General features: G+C 42.4%; 1 protein-coding gene across 10 annotated transcripts in view; it reads left to right on the top strand.

Annotated features, from left to right (window-relative positions):
* PATJ (PATJ crumbs cell polarity complex component) overlaps positions 1 to 20,806 on the top strand; it is a 418,144-nt gene extending 397,338 nt beyond the window's left edge. For 8 of the 10 annotated variants that reach the window (XM_066269036.1, XM_066269031.1, XM_066269034.1 and 5 more), the window contains 3 exons: positions 9,148 to 9,254; positions 12,985 to 13,108; positions 18,866 to 20,806. In XM_066269036.1, the coding sequence (XP_066125133.1) occupies positions 9,148 to 9,254; positions 12,985 to 13,108; positions 18,866 to 19,012 (378 nt within the window). In that variant the 3' untranslated portion in view covers positions 19,013 to 20,806. The remainder of the gene's footprint in view (positions 1 to 9,147; positions 9,255 to 12,984; positions 13,109 to 18,865) is intronic. The other 2 variants (XM_066269040.1, XM_066269041.1) reach the window with 1 other exon arrangement.
* The last annotated feature ends 237 nt before the right edge of the window (positions 20,807 to 21,043 follow it).

The following is a 21,043-nucleotide window of genomic DNA, read 5'->3' as shown; positions in this document are numbered from 1 at the left end:
GATGGCGATTTGTCCCTTATTTGACTTCAGACATCTTGAGTCTTGGCTATAGGGGGTTGGTTAGAGCATTGTCCCAATATGCAAAGGTTTCTGGTTTGACCCCCGGTCAGGGCACATGCAGAAATAGATTGATATTTCTTTCTCTCTCTCCCCCCTTCTTTCTCTCTAAAATAAATAAATAAAAATCAAAAAATTTAAAAATGTTGACACTTCAGACCAGTATATTTCTAAAACTGACACATTAAAATCAATAGATTTTGATGTCACTAGAATCAGTGTGACGGATTTTAAGTAAAAACTTTAAGCAGGTGTGCTTTCTAGTTCATTAGGTTAAACCAAGTGCTAGGCCTGGAACCAGACAAGCCTTTTCTGATTGTTCTTCTGTAATGTGCCCCCACCTTAAGATGCCAACTCCTTCAAGAATCACCTTAACTTGAGGGCCTTCCTGTCTTTCTTCAGCTTATCTGCACTCTGGATCCAGGCTGCGTGTGAGTGCTGAGTTTGTATTTTGTACTGCGAGACATGAGTCCTAACAAATCTAAGGGCTAATCATATTTTTTTTGCATGATGAGCAGGCCTGGAAAGTTCTAAGCAAGGAGCTTAAGTATTGTAATGCTGTAGTTACCTGGAAAATACTTTGCATTCATTGGTTGATTCTTGTATGTACCCTCACTGGGAATCAAACCTACAACCTTGATGTATTGGAGTGACACTTAGTTCTTCAAAACATAGTCCCCCAAACCTGTTTTTTAACTGAATTTATTGGGATGACCTTGGATAATAAAATCAAATAGGTTTTGGTGGACCGTTCCATAACATATCATCTGTACACGGCACCACACATTCACAGCCAAGTCTCCTTCCACCACTATTTATCCCGTTTCACCCTCTTCTCCCTCCACAGCCCCCCCCCCCATAGTCACCACATTGTTATCTGTGTCTATGAACTGGTTCTTTCTCTGCTTAATCCCTTCACCTTCCCAAACGTGTTTTTAAGGAAAGGTACTCGTCCTAGGGTTTATGCAGTAAAGGCCTATGCTTTATTACTCAATTAGAAGTTTTATTAAATATATGCTTTTATAATAAAACATCCAATTCTGATTGAATTGACTTTTGCTTGTAGCCTAAATTATCAAATGTAACAAGGAGCCAAGGCACGAGACAATATCAGAATAACTACCTTCCGGCAGTAAAGCAGTTTGAGGAGGAGACAAAACTTAGGATGGACATGAATATTAAAGGAAAAGCCCTCTTGGCGGGGGAAACGTAGAGTGAGGAGGAATTACACTGGGAAGGGGAAACATGCCTACTGGTTCTTTCTCTTCCATTAATTCAAAGGTCTCTGCATGCTCCTTGGGCTCAGAGGAGAAGGCTTCTTCCCATCTTTCATTCCACAAGTCTCCCTCTCCTCAAGTGGAGTGATTTCCTCTTTTCTTCTTTCATTTCACAAGACACCCTCTCCTCAGGGATTTCCTCCTCTTCCTTCAGGTGCAAGACCTCCCTCTCCTTCGTCAGGCACTTATCAAATATTTGACCACAGCGAATTTAGAGAGGATGTCAGTAAACAAAGCACTTTCATGAAATGCTGGGTGAAAGTTTCAACTGATACAGCCACTTGGCAGCTTAGGAAGATCTGTTCAGTTCAGTATGCACACCCGTCTCCCAGCAGGTCCATATCTAGTGATCTACCTGAAAGAACCACTTCCAAGGTGCCTGTAGTAGTGCTATGTGCAACAACAGGAGGAACATAAACTTAAAAGGTTTGGAACTCGGTTAATGGTTTTGCAGGGTAGGTGGGAAGCAAGGAGGATATCATTGGCCACATCTCCAGGTCCCCAGGGATGAGGGATGAGAGGAAAGTGAGTTTCTGATCTGTAGAAAGCTGGACCAAAGGCTGCTGATCTTAAGAGTTGGAACTGACTTTAGCCATGTCCAAGGACTCCAGACACCACAGCTCTTGAACCAGATATTCACGTTGCACAGACCCAATACCTATCATCTAAGGGCCTCAAAGCCCCCCTGCCCTACCCAGGAATTCCGTCCTTCCCCCTCTCCACTTTGAACAGCCAGAGTTCACATCTGCCTCCCAACACTAGATGACATCAGCTGCAAGCTTGTTTGTTGGAGGGCAGGCAACAGTGTTTCCTGTGTTCCCATCTTTATTCTCAGAACCTACCACAAAAGTTTGTACCCAGAAATCCAAGATGTTCCCCTTCCCCCTTTTTTTTCAAAAAATAAGTAAACTTTTCATTAGCCTGTTTGCCTTCCCGTACTTCAAAACACACAAATAGACCTCTCCTAGCCTTTACCTCCATGTTGTTCAATTCCAGATGTTGATGGGGCAAGAGCAAGCATTCTAGATGCAGAACTAAGCAAAGAGTCGTAGACCACATCTCCTTGAACTTGTAGTCAGCTAAACATACATGCCCTTCTGAGACCAGATTACCCCCTCTCTCGTGGGGCTGTAAAGTCAGCTGGGGGCTGTCTGTGCTTTTCTGTTATCTCCTGTGAAAGACCTCGCTGTCAGTGAACAGCCTTTTTGGGCCCTCAGCCCCTTGGGTTCCACTCCTACAATATAGGCATGGACCTGGGTAGCTCCTAAGATCCTAGGTGGATCTCTAAGATTTAATATTATCAGTGACTGGGAGGCCTGTTTTATTTCAGGGTTCTGGGGTGAGCTAAAGGCCTTCATGTTGTGGAGGGATGTGACTTTTTCTGCAAGATGATGAAGAAGAAGTGTTTTTATATTTTCTAGCTAGATATTTTAAAGGTTTTTTTTTAATCCAAATAGAACTATGACTTTGGTTTTACAAATTATGTGTCTGATTTCATGGAATCTTCAAAGTATAAGGTCTACCGGAAAGTTCTGTCCGTTTCTATCACAAGTTTCAACACGTAAGCACATGTTTATTTGGCGCATGTGTGCCTCTCTATTTTTATCACTTAATGTATATGTACTGATGTAGCAAATTAACTAAAACAAAGTTGATTCACGTTAGTCTTATGTGTGAAGCGATAGTGTACCCATGGCTACTGATAAAGTTCATTTACGCCACTGTAATTTTTACGAATTTCAACAAAGAAGAAATGCTACAGAAGCATGTCTGTTGCATCCACCATATTCCCTGGACTTAGCACCCTTTGACTATCACTTGTTTTTGTCCTTACAAAATTTTTTGAAGGGCAAAAAATTCAAAAATGGGCCCTGGCAGGTTGGCTCAGCGGTAGAGCGTTGGCCTGGCATGCGGGGGACCCGGGTTCGATTTCCGGCCAGGGCACATAGGAGAAGCGCCCATTTGCTTCTCCACCCCACCCCCCTTCCTCTCTGTCTCTCTCTTCCCCTCCCGCAGCCAAGGCTCCATTGGAGCAAAGATGGTCCGGGCGCTGGGGATGGCTCCTTGGCCTCTGCCCCAGGTGCTAGAGTGGCTCTGGTTGCGGCAGATTGACGCCCCGGAGGGGCAGAGCATCGCCCCTGATGGGCGTGCCGGGTGGATCCCGGTCGGGCGCATGCGGGAGTCTGTCTGTCTATCCCCGTTTCCAGCTTCAGAAAAATACAAAAAAAAATAAATTCAAAAATGAAGAAGATATCAAACAAGCACTGGTTCAATTTTCACATTTTTAAAAACATTTTTCAAAAATGGGATATACAAATTACCCTCACACTGGCAAGATATCATTAATAATAATGGCAATTATATTAAATAAAGTTTATTGACAGTAAGAAAAATTTGTATTTTGTTTTATTCCAAAAACAGACAGAACTTTCCAGTAGATCTTATATATTCTCTTTCTGAAAGTTGAAAAACTTTCCTCCTAGAACTTCTGTGGGGTGGGTATGTCCCACAGCCAAACCCTCTCTTCATACGGGGGAGTGGGATGTTTTCCTGCCTGTTGCCAAGCATGTGCCAGGATGATCTTCTGCTCTGTTTGCATCTGATATTAGACTACCTTTCTGCCCCTCTTCCTCCATCTCTAGACTGTAAACTTTGTGCCCTCATACCAGGCAGTTTGGGCTCATACTACATATGATTAAGAACCCAAAATTCTAGAGTGAAATGGCATGGATATGATTTCAGCCTTCACTCCTTAACTGATGTTGGAAAGTGACTTAACCTCTCTGCTCCGTTGGGACTCAGAAGAGGGCTGAGCATGAAGTGAGTGCCCAGATTAGAGTGGCGCTGTTACATATTGAATAAAGGCGTAAAGGCGTGGCAGATTGCCGTCAGATCTCGGCTTTTGAAGGAACCTTAGAATTAAACCGTGTTTTCCTGACTTTCTTCCTCAACCCCATAACGGATGATCTGTTTCCTGGTCAGCTGAGAGTCCATGTCCAAATTACCACCAAGTCTAGGAATCCCCTTCACCACATCCCAAAATGATAGATTTGGGGGTCTTTTTTTAATTTTATTTTAGGGAGAAACATTGATTTGTTGTTCCACTTATTTCTTGCATCCTTAATTGGTTGATTCATGTATGTGCCCTGGCCAGGGATCAAACCTGCAACCTTGGTGCATCTATCCAACTGAGTACCCAGCCAGGTCTAGATTTTTAGTCTTTATTTGAGGGCTTGCTTTGGTGGGGATGCTAATTTGCCATTCCATTTTGTGACTGCCTTAATTATTAGGGTTTTATTCTTCTTAAAAGGACCTGAAACCAATCTCCTTGTAACCTCAATCAGTCTCAGTTATATTCTGTGAAAATTCAGAAAATTGAGTGTCATAATCCCTATTCTTTAGTGTAAGGCTGGTGGCCGTGGCCATGCAGGTTCACACTGGATTCAGGCAGACGGTAAAGGAACTGTGGGGCCGGAGGGGTGGGCCATTCTGTTTATTAGAGTCTCACAACAGTGGACAAGCAAGCAGGCGGGGAAAACAGATTCTCTCTCTCAGGGCTGACAAGCAAACAGGTGTGGGGTGGGGGGGGACCCCTGCCCCTGCAAACAGTAGCAAAAATGGCCTCCCCAAATGGGGCAAGCAATCCATAATCTACAGTCTTCCGCCCTGAGGGCAAGCACCTGCAGCCTTACATGGATTATACACACATGGTGCTGTCCTGTGCTCATGCACCAATCAGGCAAAGTGCAAGCGAGCAAACCTAACACACTTGTTTGCGCAAAACTTAGGAAGGTTTTAGATTCGTTTGTTCACACCACAAATACTCATTAGGTAATTATGTGCCAGGAACATTAATGTTGAAAAGCAAGCCTTTATGAATTCTTTGATTGGGTGGAAAAGATGTTACACAAATACACATCACAGTGTGTGAGGAATACTTTGACAGTGCTGTGGAGAGGAAAACAGGAGAAGCTAATTTAAACATGGGTAGCCAAAGAAAGCTTGTATGAGAAAAGAGATTTGAAAGCTGATGCCAAGCTGGCTGGTTTGGGAGGAAGAAGTGTGGGGATGTGAGTGGATTCCAGACAGAGAAAACTGTGGGCTGTAGGGATGAGTGATGTGGGATGTGGGGTGAGAAGGAAAGAGGTAGATGGGATTAGAGAGGCAGGCAAGGGGAGAACCTCTGTGTGTATAATTAAGGAGTGTGGGTTTTATTCCAAGTACAAAGAGAGACCACTGAAAGGCTTTAAGCAGGGGAGTGGCATTATCCATTTTATATTTGAAGAGACAGTACAGAAAAGAGATTGGAAGACAGTGAGTGGGGATTCCAGTTAAAAGGCAGCTGATGATGAATTGAATTCGGATGTTGACCACAGAGATGAAAAGTAAATAGATTTGAGAAGTATTTTGGAGGTATGCTGCAGAGGACATCATCGTGAATTACATACGGCAGGTGAGAGAGGGAGACATCAGGTTGATACTCAAGAGAGTATCACCTGTATGTTTAGCATCCTAACTTCTTTTCCAGTTGGACAGTCACCAGCCAGCAAGCATTTTCAGTGTTATGCCTAATGGATTTCTAATAAGTCTGCTGGACATGACATCTACTAAAACATGGAAAATGAATTGAAGGTATTCGATTGTTGAATCAAGAGTTTGGATTTGGCCTGATCAGGCGGTGGCATAGTGGATAGAGCGTTGGATTGGGATGTGGAACACCCAGGTTCGAGACCCCGAGGTCACCAGCTTGAGCATGGGCTTATCTGGTTTGAGCAAGGATCACCAGCTTGAGCCCAAGGTCACTGACTCAAGCAAGAGGTCACTCGGTCTGCTGTAGCCCCCCCCCCCCCCCCCCCCCCGGTCAAGGCCCATATGAGAAAGCGATCAATGAACAACTAAGGAGCCACAACAGGGATTTGAAATTTCTCATCTCTCTCCCTTCCTGTCTGTCTGTCCCTATCTGTCCCTCTCTCTGACTCTCTCTGTCTCTGCCACTAAATAAATACATACATACATAAATAAATAAATACAGAGAAATACTGAGAAGCAGCCAGAAAAAAAAAGAGTTTGGATTTGGTTGTGTTAATTTTAATAAGCCCTTGAGATATTAAAATGCAGATATTAAGTAGGCAATTGTATATAACGACCAGGCTGGGAGTTGTCAGCATGTTGTTGGCATTTAAAGCTATAGGAATGTGGCCCTGGCTGGGTAGCTCAGTTGGTTAGAACACTATCCCCATACACCAATGTTGCAGGTTCAATCCCCTGTTGGGGCAAATACAGGAATCAACCAATGAATGCATAAATAAATAGAACAACAAATTGATCTCTCTCTCTCTCTTTCTCTCTCTAAAATCAATTAAAAATAAAAAAGCTGTGGGAATGTGTGTGCTGTCCCCTGGCTGGTAGTGTGCAAGTGGGAGGTGGGCCCGGGACTGATCCAAGGGGTGAGCAGATTAGCCGAGTTGGAAAAGTGGGCAGAGCGGAAAGGTGGGCCCTGGACATCTGGGCCAGGTGGTGGAGAGGGCGGCTAGGACAGAGGGTGTTAGTGAACTGGCGTAGGTTAAGAGTAGATGAGAGTACAGAGGTCACCTGCCAAGCCAACCCCAGAACACTTGCTGTGGGGCAGGGGAGAAAGGGCTGCTGGTAAGCGGAGGGTCTCTTGTAGTCAGGGGGAGTCTGGCAGTTCCTCTTTGTCTCTTATTCTAAGTCTTTTCCCAGTTTGTTAGTCTTTGTATGGTATTTCCAGAAGATCCTGTAACTCACACTCAGCAGTGTTCTCCCCCTGCTTCACCTACTCTGATGTGTTCTGACCCAGCTGGGGCTGGGTCAGGGCTGTCCTATTGCTTGATTTCATTCCAAATATGAACAGATTCAGGTAAACTTACAGATTTAGGCAGCTGTGCCCTCTGTTGGTTTATTCTGAAACTGCAATCAAATCTAGCTCCTTTGCACTATCAAGCTAAGTCCCTTCGCTCTGTACTTGTGCAATGAGAATTATAACCTAGAAGAAGAACCGTTGATCAAAAGCAGGGGTAGCCCGGGTGCTGCTGAGAAAGAAGCTCTGATAACTCATTGAGGTGGAAGATAACTCCAGGCTACAGAGACAGTGCTGGCTTTTATGATTCCCGTTTGACAGATGAGGAAGCTGAAACTTGGACACAGCATCCTTTAAGTGGGAAAAATTGAACACCAGAACTCCTTTCTGTGTCCTAGTATGGGCTGTTAGAGCTATACCATATTTCTTCTAAATGCTTTGAAATGAGTTTTGCTGGATAGAAATACAAAATTAATGTTTAAATATTGTTATTCTACTATACTTTTGGGACCATCTTAAAAGGTAAATCATAGAGACATTCGGTTTTTTATTCACCAAATATTAATTGAACACCTAATATATGCTGAACACTATTTTTGATAATGGAGACAGAGTAGTAAACAAAACAGACAAGCTTCTGGCCCACACATTCTAACATGAAGTGATAGATAAGGTAAAATATACACAATGACTCTGGCCAGGTAGCTTGGTTAGAGCGTTGTCCTGATAGGCCAAGGTTGGGGGTTTGATCCCCAGTCAGGGCACATACAAGTATCAACCAGTGAATGCATAAATAAGTGGACCAACAAATCAGTGTTTTTCTCTCTCTCTCTCTCTCCCCCTTCCTTTCTCTCTCTCAAATTTATAAATAAAAATACACACATAGTACATTAGATAGTAGTGGTGGTAAGAAGGAAGCAAGGCAGGGAAGGAGGATATGAAATGTTGGGCCAGGGTATGGGTGTGGAGATTGTAGTGTGAGTGGCCAGGGAAGGACTTTAGAGTAAAGACCTCAAGGAAGGGGAGCCAGCCCACACAGCTGTGAACGCAGAGCGCTGCAGGCAGAGGCACAGCAGTCGCCAAGTGCTGAGGGGAATCTCCCTGGCAGGTGAGAGGGCCAGCAAGGAGGCCAGCGTGGTGGACAGAGGGAAAGCAGAGGAGAATGTTAGGAGATGGGGGCAGAGAGACAACTGGGCAGATCACCTACAGGTGACCCGGTAGTGAGGATTTCAGGGTATGACCCAAAGGAGTTGGGTTTCCTTTGGACAGTGTTAAGCAGAGTAAAGATCTGCTGTATTTTAATAGGATCCCATCCTGTCTACTAGGGAGATCAGTGAGGAGGCTACTGTCAAACTGCAGGCAAAGGCAATTTTGTAGAAAGACCAATAGAATTTTGTGAGGATTGCATGTGGGTTGTGAAAGAGTAGTCAAGGATGACACCAAGGTGTTTGCTGAAGCTGGAAGAATGAGGTTGCAGCGACCTGAGATGAGGAAGACTACGAGAACAAATGGAGGGGCGGGCTCAGTGTGGGGCGTCGCAGCTTCGAGAGACCTGCAGACATCCCTTTAGGAATGTCAGGTGGTGATTGGATAGATAGGGAGTTATATATATGGTTAAGTACGATGTGGTGCTGGAGATACAGACTCAAGGATTATCATTATATAGACGGTATTTAAATTGATGTTATGAGTGAACTAAGGGGATAGTTTAGATGGAAAAGATAAGTAGCTCAAGGACTGAGCCCTGTGGCCTCCGAGAGTTAGAGGTTTGGGAGCTCCGAAAGCATAGCCAAAGGCAGAAGGGAAACCTTACTAGGGCAGTGTCATGGAAGCCAAATGAGAGAATAGTTTGAGAGAGAGAGAGAAATCCATTGGGTCAAACGCTGCAGATAGGCTGGATAAGATGAGGACTGAGAGCTGGCCATTGGACATGCTGTGGTTTCTCGAATGCTCCCTGACTTACAATGGGTTGTCTTGTTCTAACTTTTCCCCCAGGTTGTGGCAGATACCAATATAAGCGCCATAGCAACTCAACTGGAAAGCTTGTCTACAGGTGGCCACCTCGGTTCCCCCGCTGCTGACCACCATCTGGAAGACACAGAGTGAGTGTTCTAGGTGCAGAGTGCCTGTTATGTGTGTGGGCAAAGCTCAGTGAGACCTGCTGCAGATTCTAAAGCATATTCTCTAAAGAAGAGGAAAGGGGAAATGTGCATTATATTTCTTAATTTGTAGAAAATCTACAAGAAAGCACCAGGATTTTCTGTTTCTCACAGAGCTTTGTTCCACTGCTTGAGCTCTTAAAGATGTGGCTGCAGGGCTGGCACGCCCTGCATCTGGTCACTCTGACGTGGTGCCTCCACCTTCTCCCCTGAGAAACCACAGCTTTACAGCCCAGGTGCACCCTGCTTTATTATGCCAGGAACCAGGTTTCCTCTGTTTTCTAAGCAAAATCTTGTAATACTTGCTGGCATCCTTCATTAAAACCAGTCACTGCAGTGAAAGTTGCTCATTAAAGCTGTGTTTCTCAAACTAGAATGTGCATAAAAATAATCTAAAGAGCATATTTAAGAATGCTAATTTCCATGGCCCCTTTCTCAGAGATTCTGAGCAGGTGGTTCACAGTGGAGTCTCCAGAGGGAATTTGCTACAGATAGGCAGGCGGGGTACACTTTCAGAAATGCCGCCTAAAGTGATTCCTCTCAGTACCACCAGTGCCTGGTCACTAGTGGGTGCTCACTGCGTGTTTGTCATCTGATGTGAATGGTTTATTGGACAGCCATTCCCAACTTTTTCCTAGTATTTCATCAACTTATCTAACATCTTTGGATTTGTTTTTCTTGAGGAAAGAATATAAAACTAAGTTCATTTTACTGTCTTCTCATTATGAAAGTAATAAAAATGTATGCTTTTGAAATATGACAAATACATGAACACTGAATAAAACATTTTTAAGTTTCAGTGGCCCTGTCCTTCAAAAAATAACAGAACCTTTATTGGAAGAATAATATACATTTAGCATTTTTTGATGTGTCCTTTTTTTTTTTTCTGAAGTGAGAAGCAGGGCAGCAGAGAGACAGACTCCCGCATGTGCCTGACCGGGAGCCACCCAGCATGACCACCAGGGGGCGATACTCTGCCCATCTGGAACATTGCTCCGTTGCAACCGGAGCCATTCTACCACCTAAGGCGGAGGCCATGGAGCCATCCTCAGCACCCAGGCCAACTTTGCTCCAACTGGAGCCTTGGCTGCAGGAAGGGAAGAGAGAGATAGAGAGAAAGGAGAGGGGGAGGGGTGGAGAAGCAGATGGGCGCTTCTCCTGTGTGCCCTGGCCAGGAATCAAACCTGGGACTTCCACATGCTGGGCCGACGCTCTACCGCTGAGGCAACCAGCCAGGGCTTTGTCCATATTTTTTTTAATGATTACACAGGTCCTGACCGGTTGAGAACCACTAGCTTAAAAGAATTTAAGTCACTTATAATCCAACCACTGTGAATATTCAGAGATTTTTTTTTTTACTTGTCTTCTACACAAAAAATTAAAACTAATTGAAAATGTGAGGTTAATGGAGGCAAACTCCATCTGATGCTGCCAGTGGAGATGCAGAGATGCATTCCTCCCTCTACCCTGAAACAGGTCTCTCTAACTGTGAATAGGCGCGATTATAAAGGTCTCTAATGATTTGATGCCCCCCTCCCAGGGGCTAATTCTAAAACAATGGCTTTGGACATCTAGGTTCCCATTTCAGTATCCTTGGAAGTGGGCCCTGTGTTTGAAAGCAGAAACATAAATCAAGTTCATGTCTAGCCAGTGGGCCATTACTGAGAGTACTTATAAGGCCACAAAGTGATGAAAGGTAGAGCCTTATTTGTGACATCATTACCATTCAGCCACAGGGTAATTCATCGTGATTTCAGCAGACATTCATTGAGTGCCTGTCTAAGGTGAGACACCGCACAAGTGCAGGGTCCCGAGGATTCAGACTTAGAAACATAGGTGAGAGCATTGGCCCAGTCCTCAAGGAACTGCCAGGGAACCAGAGAAACAGACTCATAAATTCGTAGTTACAAAAAAAAAAAAAAAAGAGTTGATAAGCACAGGAGAGCCAAGTGCAAGGAAAGAGAAGCAAGCCCAGGGTCCTGCGAAACCATGGCCGAGGGGCATAGCACAATTAGGGAGTGTGCTTGGAGGCACTAATGCTGAAGCTGAGTTTTAAAGTAGTTGCAAAAAAAAACAAGAGTGGCATTCAGAGCAGTCAGTGAGTTATATGACATAGACTCTCAGACATTACTACGGATGCCTGGTGTAAGCAGCCAGTACGTCTATCGACAAACCACTGGTATTGGTGTGAAGCAGCCGAAGTCAAGCCTAAGCTAAGTGAGACAAAATTGAGAAGGGGGAGAGGGAAGAATATTCTAGTCAAACAGAACAGCACATCAAAGACTGCTTATATCCCAGTTTTGCAAATGTTTCTAACCATGGGAGTGACTGAGTTTCCATACCCACCACTTCACTCTGCCCCTCGGACATGCACGCTGCCGCAAAACAAGCGATGCTGCCAGTACCCAAACGTCAGCCGCCTGCGGCAAACAGGCTGGGGTGTCGGAGTGCCTTCAGGTTTTTACCCTTTGGACAACCACGTTTTGGAATAAGAAGTTGGTATTAGTTAAGTTTTGATTTCACTGCTTGAACCCACATGGGTAATTTAATGTTTAGCCATGTTGTTTTTGAGAGAGATGACTTCCACACTGGACGAAGCTTTGAAAATCTAAATGATGCATTTGAAACAGATTGTCTTTATCCATTTCGCTTTACTTTGGTTTCTTTCTTCTCTCCTGGATTTCAGTTCTCATTTACACAGTCATGATACTGAACTCGTGACGGGCACGGTACATAATGCTGGGAATACTCAGGTGATTAAGACTTAAGGAGTTGGTGATCTAGTAGAGGAGAAAGATGGTTACTTAATCACAATGCAACAGGAGCCATGATGGAAAAGTGGGTCGAGTGCAGAGGAAGCACCAAGAAGGTGTGGCTTATTCTCCCAAGAGAAGCATCACAATGAGGTGGCTTTGGAAGAATGCATCCCCACCAAGGTGGAAGTGGTGGAGCAGGTGTGTGAGGGTATTCAGGGAAAAAGGAACAGCACTTTACTGAGGTATTAGGCCACCAACACCTGTTCAAGACACAAGTCCACCTGCAGACACTTAGTGAAAGTGATATCCCACCTCCCTGTCTTCATGCACATTCTTTAAGGGTGTAAAGACAGTTCCATTCAGTGTTAAGTTAGTCAGGAGTTCAAAACTAAGCATATGGAAAGATGCTTTGACAATTTCAGCATCATGACTTTATTTGTAAATATACTGCTCACAAAAATTAGGGAATATTTCAAAATGATTATGAAGCGATAAGAAAAAGCATTTGATTTTTTTTAATTAAATAAGAACATCAGAAAAGCAAACGACAAGTCAAAGAAAGTTGTTTGATTATGCAAATGAGATGCAAAATCAACTTTTATTTCATTGGTGAAAATGCACTATACAGAAGACTGAGAGTACTGGAGTAGCTGCATGTTCCCTGATCCCCTAATTTTTGTGAGCAGGGTAGAAAACTGGGTTTTATGAAAGAGAAATTCCTAAAACATGAAGATCATTGGTCATTAGTTCGGCATGATTTGGGAAATTTTAAAATGTTTTTAGATTGCTCTCAGAGTTTGATTTGAGCTTATAGTTTCGCAGTGTGAAAGTCTCTCTCAAATCTGTGTTCTTCCATGAAAATGAAATTCCTTCTCAATATCTATTCTTGAATTAAACAGCATGCATTGTGTTTTCAGAACACCTCCACCTAAGATTATTACTTTGGAGAAAGGCTCTGGAGGATTGGGGTTTAGTATTGTAGGGGGTTATGGAAGTCCCCATGGAGACCTGCCAATTTATGTCAAGACTATATTTGCAAAGGTATTTTTTTCCTTTTTTACCATACTTTTTTTTTAAACCTAGGTGAGATTTTTTTAAGTGCTTGGGTTTATTTTGGACTATACTTGGATGTGTACATATATGCTTATTTCATTTTAATCTTAAAGGAAATTCACACCAGACTAGTGAAAAACAAGTTCTTTTATACTAGTGGAGTCACAGAAATGTAATTTTCTTTGGACCCTATTACAAAAGTCAAGGCTAGTAGATTTTAAAGAGTGTCTTCTCTCAGCTACACAATATCAGAAGCAGGGCTATGCTCTTTGGAAAAAGGCCCTAGAAGTATTGCTGTGGGATAAAACAAAGATTTGACTTTCTCCTTTAAGAAAAGGTAGCAGATGCCTGACCAGGCGGTGGCGCAGTGGATAGAGCATCGGACTGGGATGCAGAGGACCCAGGTTCAAGACCTCGAGGTCACCAGCTTGAGTGTGGGCTCATCTGGTTTGAGCAAAGCTCACCAGCTTAGACCCAAGGTCGCTGGCTCGAGCAAGGGGTTACTCAGTCTGCTGTGCCCCCACAGTCAAGGCACATATGAGAAAGCAATCAATGAACAACTGAGGTGTCGCAATGAAAAACTAATGATTGATGCTTCTCATCTCTCTCTGTTCCTGTCTGTCCCTATCTATCCCTCTCTCTGACTCTCTCTCTGTCTCTATAAAAAAAAAAAAAAGAAAGAAAGAAAGAAAAAAGAAAAGGTAGCAGACACAAGAGGGCCACATGGGCTAAAGCTTTGTACAAGCCTTGGGTCAGTGCAACATTAATGGTTGCCCATCACAAAAAAAACCTCAAGATACTTGAGCTTAAGATGGTTTCTTTCTTACAATACTCTGCCAGGTACTTGCAGCATCAGCCCAATAAGTTAGACTAAGACTAGATAATACAATTTTTCAGAAATTAAATATTCCAGTGCATTCTACTTAATACACAAGTCATAGTGTGCATGCCTCCAGATGGCTTCTAGATAAGTTACTTTTAACTTCATTGGGATTTTTAAAGTTGGAATTTAATTTTATTACAAATTTTGAAGATCTCTTAAAAGTATTCAGTATTGATATTACAATTTTCTTTTTCATTGGTTGTATCACAGTCACTTTATTAATCGATCCAATTGCCTCCTTTAGCTTTATTTTCCTTAAGAAATAAAGGTCTTTAAAAAATGAAATAAAGGTCTTCAAAAGAAGATAGATACTTTCTTTTTCAAGAAAGCTATGCCACACACTCAATACAAGCCCGCTTTTACCTGTGCATATCTTACCACCTACCATGACCCGACCTAATCCATAAGGCATTGGGCATTTGTTTGGGGGCCCACTAGGCACCTGCAGAGGTGCCCACCTGTTTCCATCTTGCTGAGATGCTTTTTAAGAAGGCATGTTATAAAAAAAAGATGAAGAATAAAGTGTGCTAGTCCTAAACACTATCTGTTGACTTGGTGACAGGCAAAAGGGAAGGGAAAGGCCACTTAGAGACATTCTAGATACCCGTGCTGCCCCAGTCTGAGCATTCCCAGAGCAAACAAAGCCCCCTGCCGACCCTCCTCTTCCTGAGACACTGAGACACCACCATACGTAGCTGTGATGATCACCCTCTGGAGGCGTTACTATACTTTGCTTTTAAAAGAGCCAGCTATGTAGATAAGGATAATGGAAGGGCTGCAAGGTTTGCCCTCACCTTTGAGCAAGATGTGCCTGTGCCTCCAAAAAGCCCCTCTAGAATGACGTAATCACCAGCTCAGTTCATAACTCTATGTACAGCAGCTGCGATCCAGAAAGAGGACTGGTTAGTTTCTAAGGCCTTTTGACCTGAGGCCCAGAGTTCAGCAGACTGTACAGCTGCACCTGTCCACAGTGCACAGGGCTGGAGACCAGGGCAGGCAGCCTTTGTCAGACCACCGGAACATACAACTGAGTGTGCAGTGGCCATGCGTTGCTGGCGGGTTTCTTAAAAAGAATCAGCTATCAAATCACAGTGGAACAAGAGTCATGGGTATAATGAAAGGACTGAAGCTCACACTTTTCAAAGGTCCCAGTTGAACAGTTGAAAGTGCTCATTTAGGAAGCACTTGTGTAAGTCGTAACATAGTAGTAAATAGTGAATATCCTTGGTATGTTTTATTTTTTAAGGAGTGGACCTTTTCTTTGTAAAGTCAACCTGAAAATGAAAAGCTCTGTATTAATAAAAGAGAATGTCTGGCCCTGGCCTGTTGGCTCAGTGGTAGAGCGTCGGCCTGGCGTGCAGGAGTCCCAGGTTCAATTCCCGGCCAGGGCACACAGGAGAAGCGCCCATCTGCTTCTCCACCCCTCCCCCTCTCCTTCCTCTCTGTCTCTCTCTTCCCCTCCCGCAGCCAAGGCTCCATTGGAGCAAAGTTTGCCCGGGCGCTGAGGATGGCTCTGTGCCTCTCTGCCTCAGGCGCTAGAATGGCTCTGATTGCAGCAGAGCGACGCCCCAAGATGGGCAGAGCATCGCCCCCTGGTGGGCATGCCGGGTGAATCCCGGTTGGGCGCATGCGGGAGTCTGTCTGCCTCCCCGTTTCCAACTTCAGAAAAATACAAAAATAAATAAATTAAATAAATAAAAATAAAAGAGAATATTCTAAAGCCCTAGGTAATAAGCTACTTAGTTCAGTCAGTTTTGATAAAAAGTACAATCTAATGCAAGTAATTATTATTATTAAGGTAGTTCCATAGATTTTGCTATAAAATTTCATTTGATGACTTTTTCTTTCTTTTTTAATTTGTTGGAGTAAACCAAGATATCCAAATTTAAAAGTTTTCTGAAAAGAATCAAAAACTCAAAAAACTGAATTTTTTAATAACAAAGTCTTTCTAAAACAAATTGTGACACTAAGCTAAACATTTCCCTGTAGAAATTTTAAAAGATCTAAAAACTAAAGCTATATGTTAGCTTGTATTGCCCGGGTTGCCACAGGATCAGATTTTCCTCGGCTTGGATCTCTGGGCCACAGCCTGGTTCGGCCGTTTTTGCTGCGGCGGCCTGGATCTATTCACCCCCTTTGCCCGCCTCAGTTTCTATATTCACAGTTACCAGAGAAAGCTGCCCTGTTTAGGTTAGTGAGGAAGGCGGAGCATTTCTTACTCCCTATTTCCTTCGGGGTTTGGTTATATATTTAGCCAATTTTTCACTCAATCATACCTTTGGGTGTATTGCAAAGAATCTGGAAGCTCCAAGTATAGGTTTTTCTGTTTCTGGTTGAAGATCTTGTTGAGTTTTGGGGGAGATTTATCGGTATCGCTTCCTACTCCGCCATTACTCTGACGTCTAAAGCTATATGTTTTTCATGTTTTTTTTTAATAATGAACATATAATCTTAAAAATGTTTCTCTTTTTTTTTTTTTAAGAGAGAAACAGGAAGGGAGATGAGAAGCATTAACTCATAGTTGCTTCACTTTAGTTGTTCATTAATTGCTTCTCATACATGTTTTGACTGGGAAGCTCCAGCTGAGCCATGATCTCTCCTTGCTCAAGCCAGCGACCTTGGGCTTCAGGCCAGTGACCTTTGGGCTCAAACCAGCGACCTTGGGATCATGTTGATGATCCCATGCTCAAGCCAATGAGCCTGTGCTCAAGTCAGATGAGCTCACACTCAAGCCAGCGACCTCGGAGTATGGAACCTAGGACCACAGTGTCCCAGGTCGACATTCTATCCACTGAGCCACCAGTCAGGCAAAAAAGTATATCTTTTAGGTTGGATCTTAGATATCCACCAGGTATGGATTTTTATGTAACTTTTTTTTGGTGTTCTAAGCCTAACTTAATAATTCTCTTACTCAACTAAGAAATTGACTTAGCCCATCAAGATCTTTACCCCTCTAGAAGTAGGAAGCCTCACAGACTCTTTGGATATATAGGATTTGTGAGACTTAAGTCAATCTGATTAAGAGGCTGCCAGAACCGTCCATTCTCATTCAGGTGTTTGGTTGGAAACTTCAAAAATCTAAGCCAACTTTAGGTCTGAGTCCCTTCAGCAGCCAGATTTTACCATAAGCAAAACGACATGGACCTGAAGACTTCAACAACTCTGAAAATGTAGGGAGCAGTTTTTCAGAGCCTGTGATATATGGAAGTTTGATCATCACCAGTGTTTCATTTTATTATACGCGCACCATTATGGAGCCAATACTGTGTGCCATACATTTACTCCTTAGAACAGGTGAAAAGTAGCCAGTCGGTGCCTATTTCACAGCACTGGGAGGGCTAAGGGAGCAAGCTGGGACGCAGCAAGTGGGTGAAAGCCACATTTCAGAGCCAGATGGAGGTCTGTCTGTGAACCATATATTTTTTTCTTCCCTGCTTCGTCTACAAATGCCACACTAACAATGTACGAGAGGAGATACAGGCCAGTAGTAGTTATCAAGCACCACAGCTCCTGAAATAGTCTACAGATCCTAGAAAGTTGAAAAATGACCCTCTTTTGCATTACTGAAAATGAAAACTTGAAGAGCTTAACATGCCTTTTGAAATGAATGACACAAGTATCGAATGTTTACTGAAGCCTTTAAATCTCAGCATGTAAAATGTCACAAAGTCAATTTAGCCAAGTAATTCTGATTTTATTCATCAGTTACTTGTTTAATTCTGTCTTTAGTGCAGTTAATACACTTTCTTTAAAAAAAAAAAAAGATTTGAATAAAGTTGCAAGTCATTTAATTTTGGAATCCCCCCCCACCTCACCCCAGTGTAGGCCTGGTTTTGAGTATTTTTTATAGCTTCATTCAGGAATTTTCCCCTTTTCACAGTTTCAGTCTAGATAATTCACCCACCACCTCAGGACCTCCATGCCACCAGTGGGCACGGGTCTCTGGAATGTTAGTGCCTCTTAACTCAGCTAATAAATGAGTCAGTCAGGTATTGGGTGCCAGTGGGCCTGAATTTCCCCAGTAATTCAGGATCATTTGGAGGACCCTTGCGGCACTGTTCAAGGGATTTTCACAGTTACCCCAACAGATGAGAAAAGCCTCCTGTAAATCGTTCTCTAGGCCTTTTCTTTCCTTGCCTATCCAAAATATTTCTAGTAATATCATGCCATTTTTAGATACTCAGCTTTAGAATGAAAAAAAGCCCAAGTCTCACTTGCTTTGTGCCGTTTTGAGAAGCCATGCACTGGGTGTGGAATGAAAGTAGTCGTTTAGAAACCTATTTAGATGATCAAAGACACATAACATTGAAGCTTTTGAATATGATATTACAAAATTTTAGAAATGCCACATTTTTGTGTATTTATATATAAAACAGCTTTATTGAGATATAATTCATATACCATACAACTCACCCCTTTAGAGACTACACTTATTTTTGACAGATCACCACAGTGCTGATAGATAATAATGCAGTGGGAACCCTATACATATAATGAAGGTATCAGCTGTAAGACTAACACCAGATTCACTTCTGCCTTCATTTGTGTATTACGTATTTATGAATATGACACGACATTCAAATTCCATTTAGCAATAAATAGTAAAATAAGGTCCTACATATTAAAAGAAATACGAATATTATTACATTTCTACTAGTATGTTATGGTTATTATTCAGTAACTATTCCAATAACATATCCTATGTTTTTATTAATTTTTTTAAATTAAAAACATTACTTATTTAAATAACTTCAATGGGTAGTTTTTAAAGTTATGCTTTTAATATGCACACCATGATATTAATATTGTTTGGATGTTAATTTCTTCACCCTGGATTAAACTGGAATATTTCTTGTTTGTAGGGAGCAGCTGCAGATGACGGCCGATTGAAGCGAGGTGATCAGATTTTAGCAGTTAATGGCGAGACTCTAGAAGGTGTTACTCATGAGCAAGCTGTGGCCATTCTAAAACGCCAAAGAGGGACCGTAATCTTAACTGTGCTGTCATGAGCCGCGGGTCCTGATTACAGGATAGATGTTGTAGAATATCCCTAGGAAGATGGAGCTCTGGGAGAGGACGAAAAGCAATCGCAACTGAAATCCACCTGCATTCTTACTGTCTCATGCTCTCTGCTCAGGAGAGATGGCTGGGGTTTCTCATGCACTTCCCACTCAGCAACCATCTCCCTAATGGTCCCAGCATCTGTCCCCTCCTGGTGAGGTCGAATGAGTCCTACCTGCTTTGCATATAACATTGATGTTTATCAACTAGTGATAACTGGTTCTGATGAAATTTGCTGAGACTAACAACTACTCCTTATGCCCCTCTCTCCCCATCCCTATGCAAACAGAGGCTTAACAGTAACCTCAGATCTCTTCCGATGAACAAAAACAAATGTTAAGTAACTGTCATCTCACTCATGATTTACTTATGCTAATTGTCGCTTCAAGTACGCCAGAAAACATTAGCAGTATAATTAATTTACCAGTGATCCCCATGATGAAATAAGAAATTCTCCTATGGGAAATTATTGTACTCTCTTCTCTACCGCTTATGGGCAAATAAGTCTGAAATTCAGTTCTCTGGATAGATCTTGATATATTAGTCATTGGTGATTATGATGAGTCAGTTTGCAGACTGCAATCCAAAAATTCTGAAAGGCTTTCTAATTATTTTCATAGCTACATAAATGCAGACCACCTAGCAAAAGCACTGTATTCTCAACAGGAACAATTAGCATCCATGCTCTGAATTCTAACAATGCTAAATTATGTTTGAGTCTGGGAAGTTCATCTGGAGTTAATGACATATCAGTAGGCAAGTATCATTCCCACCCCTGCGTCTTCAGAAAGGAGGTGGAAGCCCCAAAACCATACTGCAGAGATCCGCAAGTTTTGGCTCAAATCATACAATGTCTAGGAGGCCTTGGCCTTGTGGAATTTGGAGTGACAAATTTAATTATCCTCCTTGTCTCCATACTGGTCAGTCTAGCAGCACAGACTAGAGGAACGTAGATGTACTTAGCCGCAAAGTGATTGAGCAACTAAGCTGAGCCGAGGAATCACTGATGGCTCCTTGGCTAATGTTTCCAGGTCTCCAAGGAGCCTTTTTTGCTATAGTTCTGCATGGTAAGAAAGCAACTATAGCGGAAAATATAAGACTACCTGTAAGGTTGGTTAGGGACATTCTTATTCAGGTATTAGCAGAAAAAAGATGCTTATCAGTGACTGTTTTAAGTTCTCCTATAAAAAAAAAAAAAGGACAATGAGGATGAATGCCAGCATCATTAATGGAAGAAGCTGGCATTATTTAACTAAAAAACAATGCTGCAAATAGTTCACAGTAATTATTATCAAAATGTAATGGCCTCTAATTTTAAATGTTATTTAATAAGTATAGATTTTAATTGAGAATTATCTTTGAGTAGATATAATCACAAAGTGCATTAACTCTTGTTGGAATATTTTGTGGCTATTCCAAAGTATAGAGTGCCTAAATTTTATGTTGAAATTGTCTTTCATGATTGGTATTAAGTTTTCTGAAATTACACGTGGCTTTTGAAATTTCTAATGTATCCAAGATAGGCAGTATTGTTTGGATCTTGCCTTTCAATGCATGAGAAGCTATCAATCTCTGAACATTCTATATTAATTGTATCTGCAAGAACACCTCAGGCATCCAAGAAGAAATGAAGCCCAAATAAAACTTGAAAATGCACCTTAACATAATATATATGTATACTTTTGAAATATGATTCTGCTTGATTTTGATGGAATGGCCATTAAATAGACATTTTGAAATAATACATCTTTGTTGTGTGTCTTTACACATTACGCTTTTAGGTCATGTCACTCAAACTCTAGTGATAAAAAAAAAAATTGTGATGCTTTATAGTTCTTGCTGCAGTACGTTGACAGAACCAGGGCTCTGGGAACCGGTGCTGCCTCTGCCTTCGTAGCTAAGAAATAGTTGCCTTGCCAGAGGCTCTTTTTTTGCATTAGAACTGACTGACAAGCTGAGAGGTATGAAGATGGGAATTG

This window comes from Saccopteryx bilineata, chromosome 3 (genome assembly GCF_036850765.1).
Source record: "Saccopteryx bilineata isolate mSacBil1 chromosome 3, mSacBil1_pri_phased_curated, whole genome shotgun sequence".
In the NCBI taxonomy this organism is placed as follows: Eukaryota; Metazoa; Chordata; class Mammalia; order Chiroptera; family Emballonuridae; genus Saccopteryx; species Saccopteryx bilineata.
This window is presented reverse-complemented; position numbering and strand designations above follow the sequence as displayed.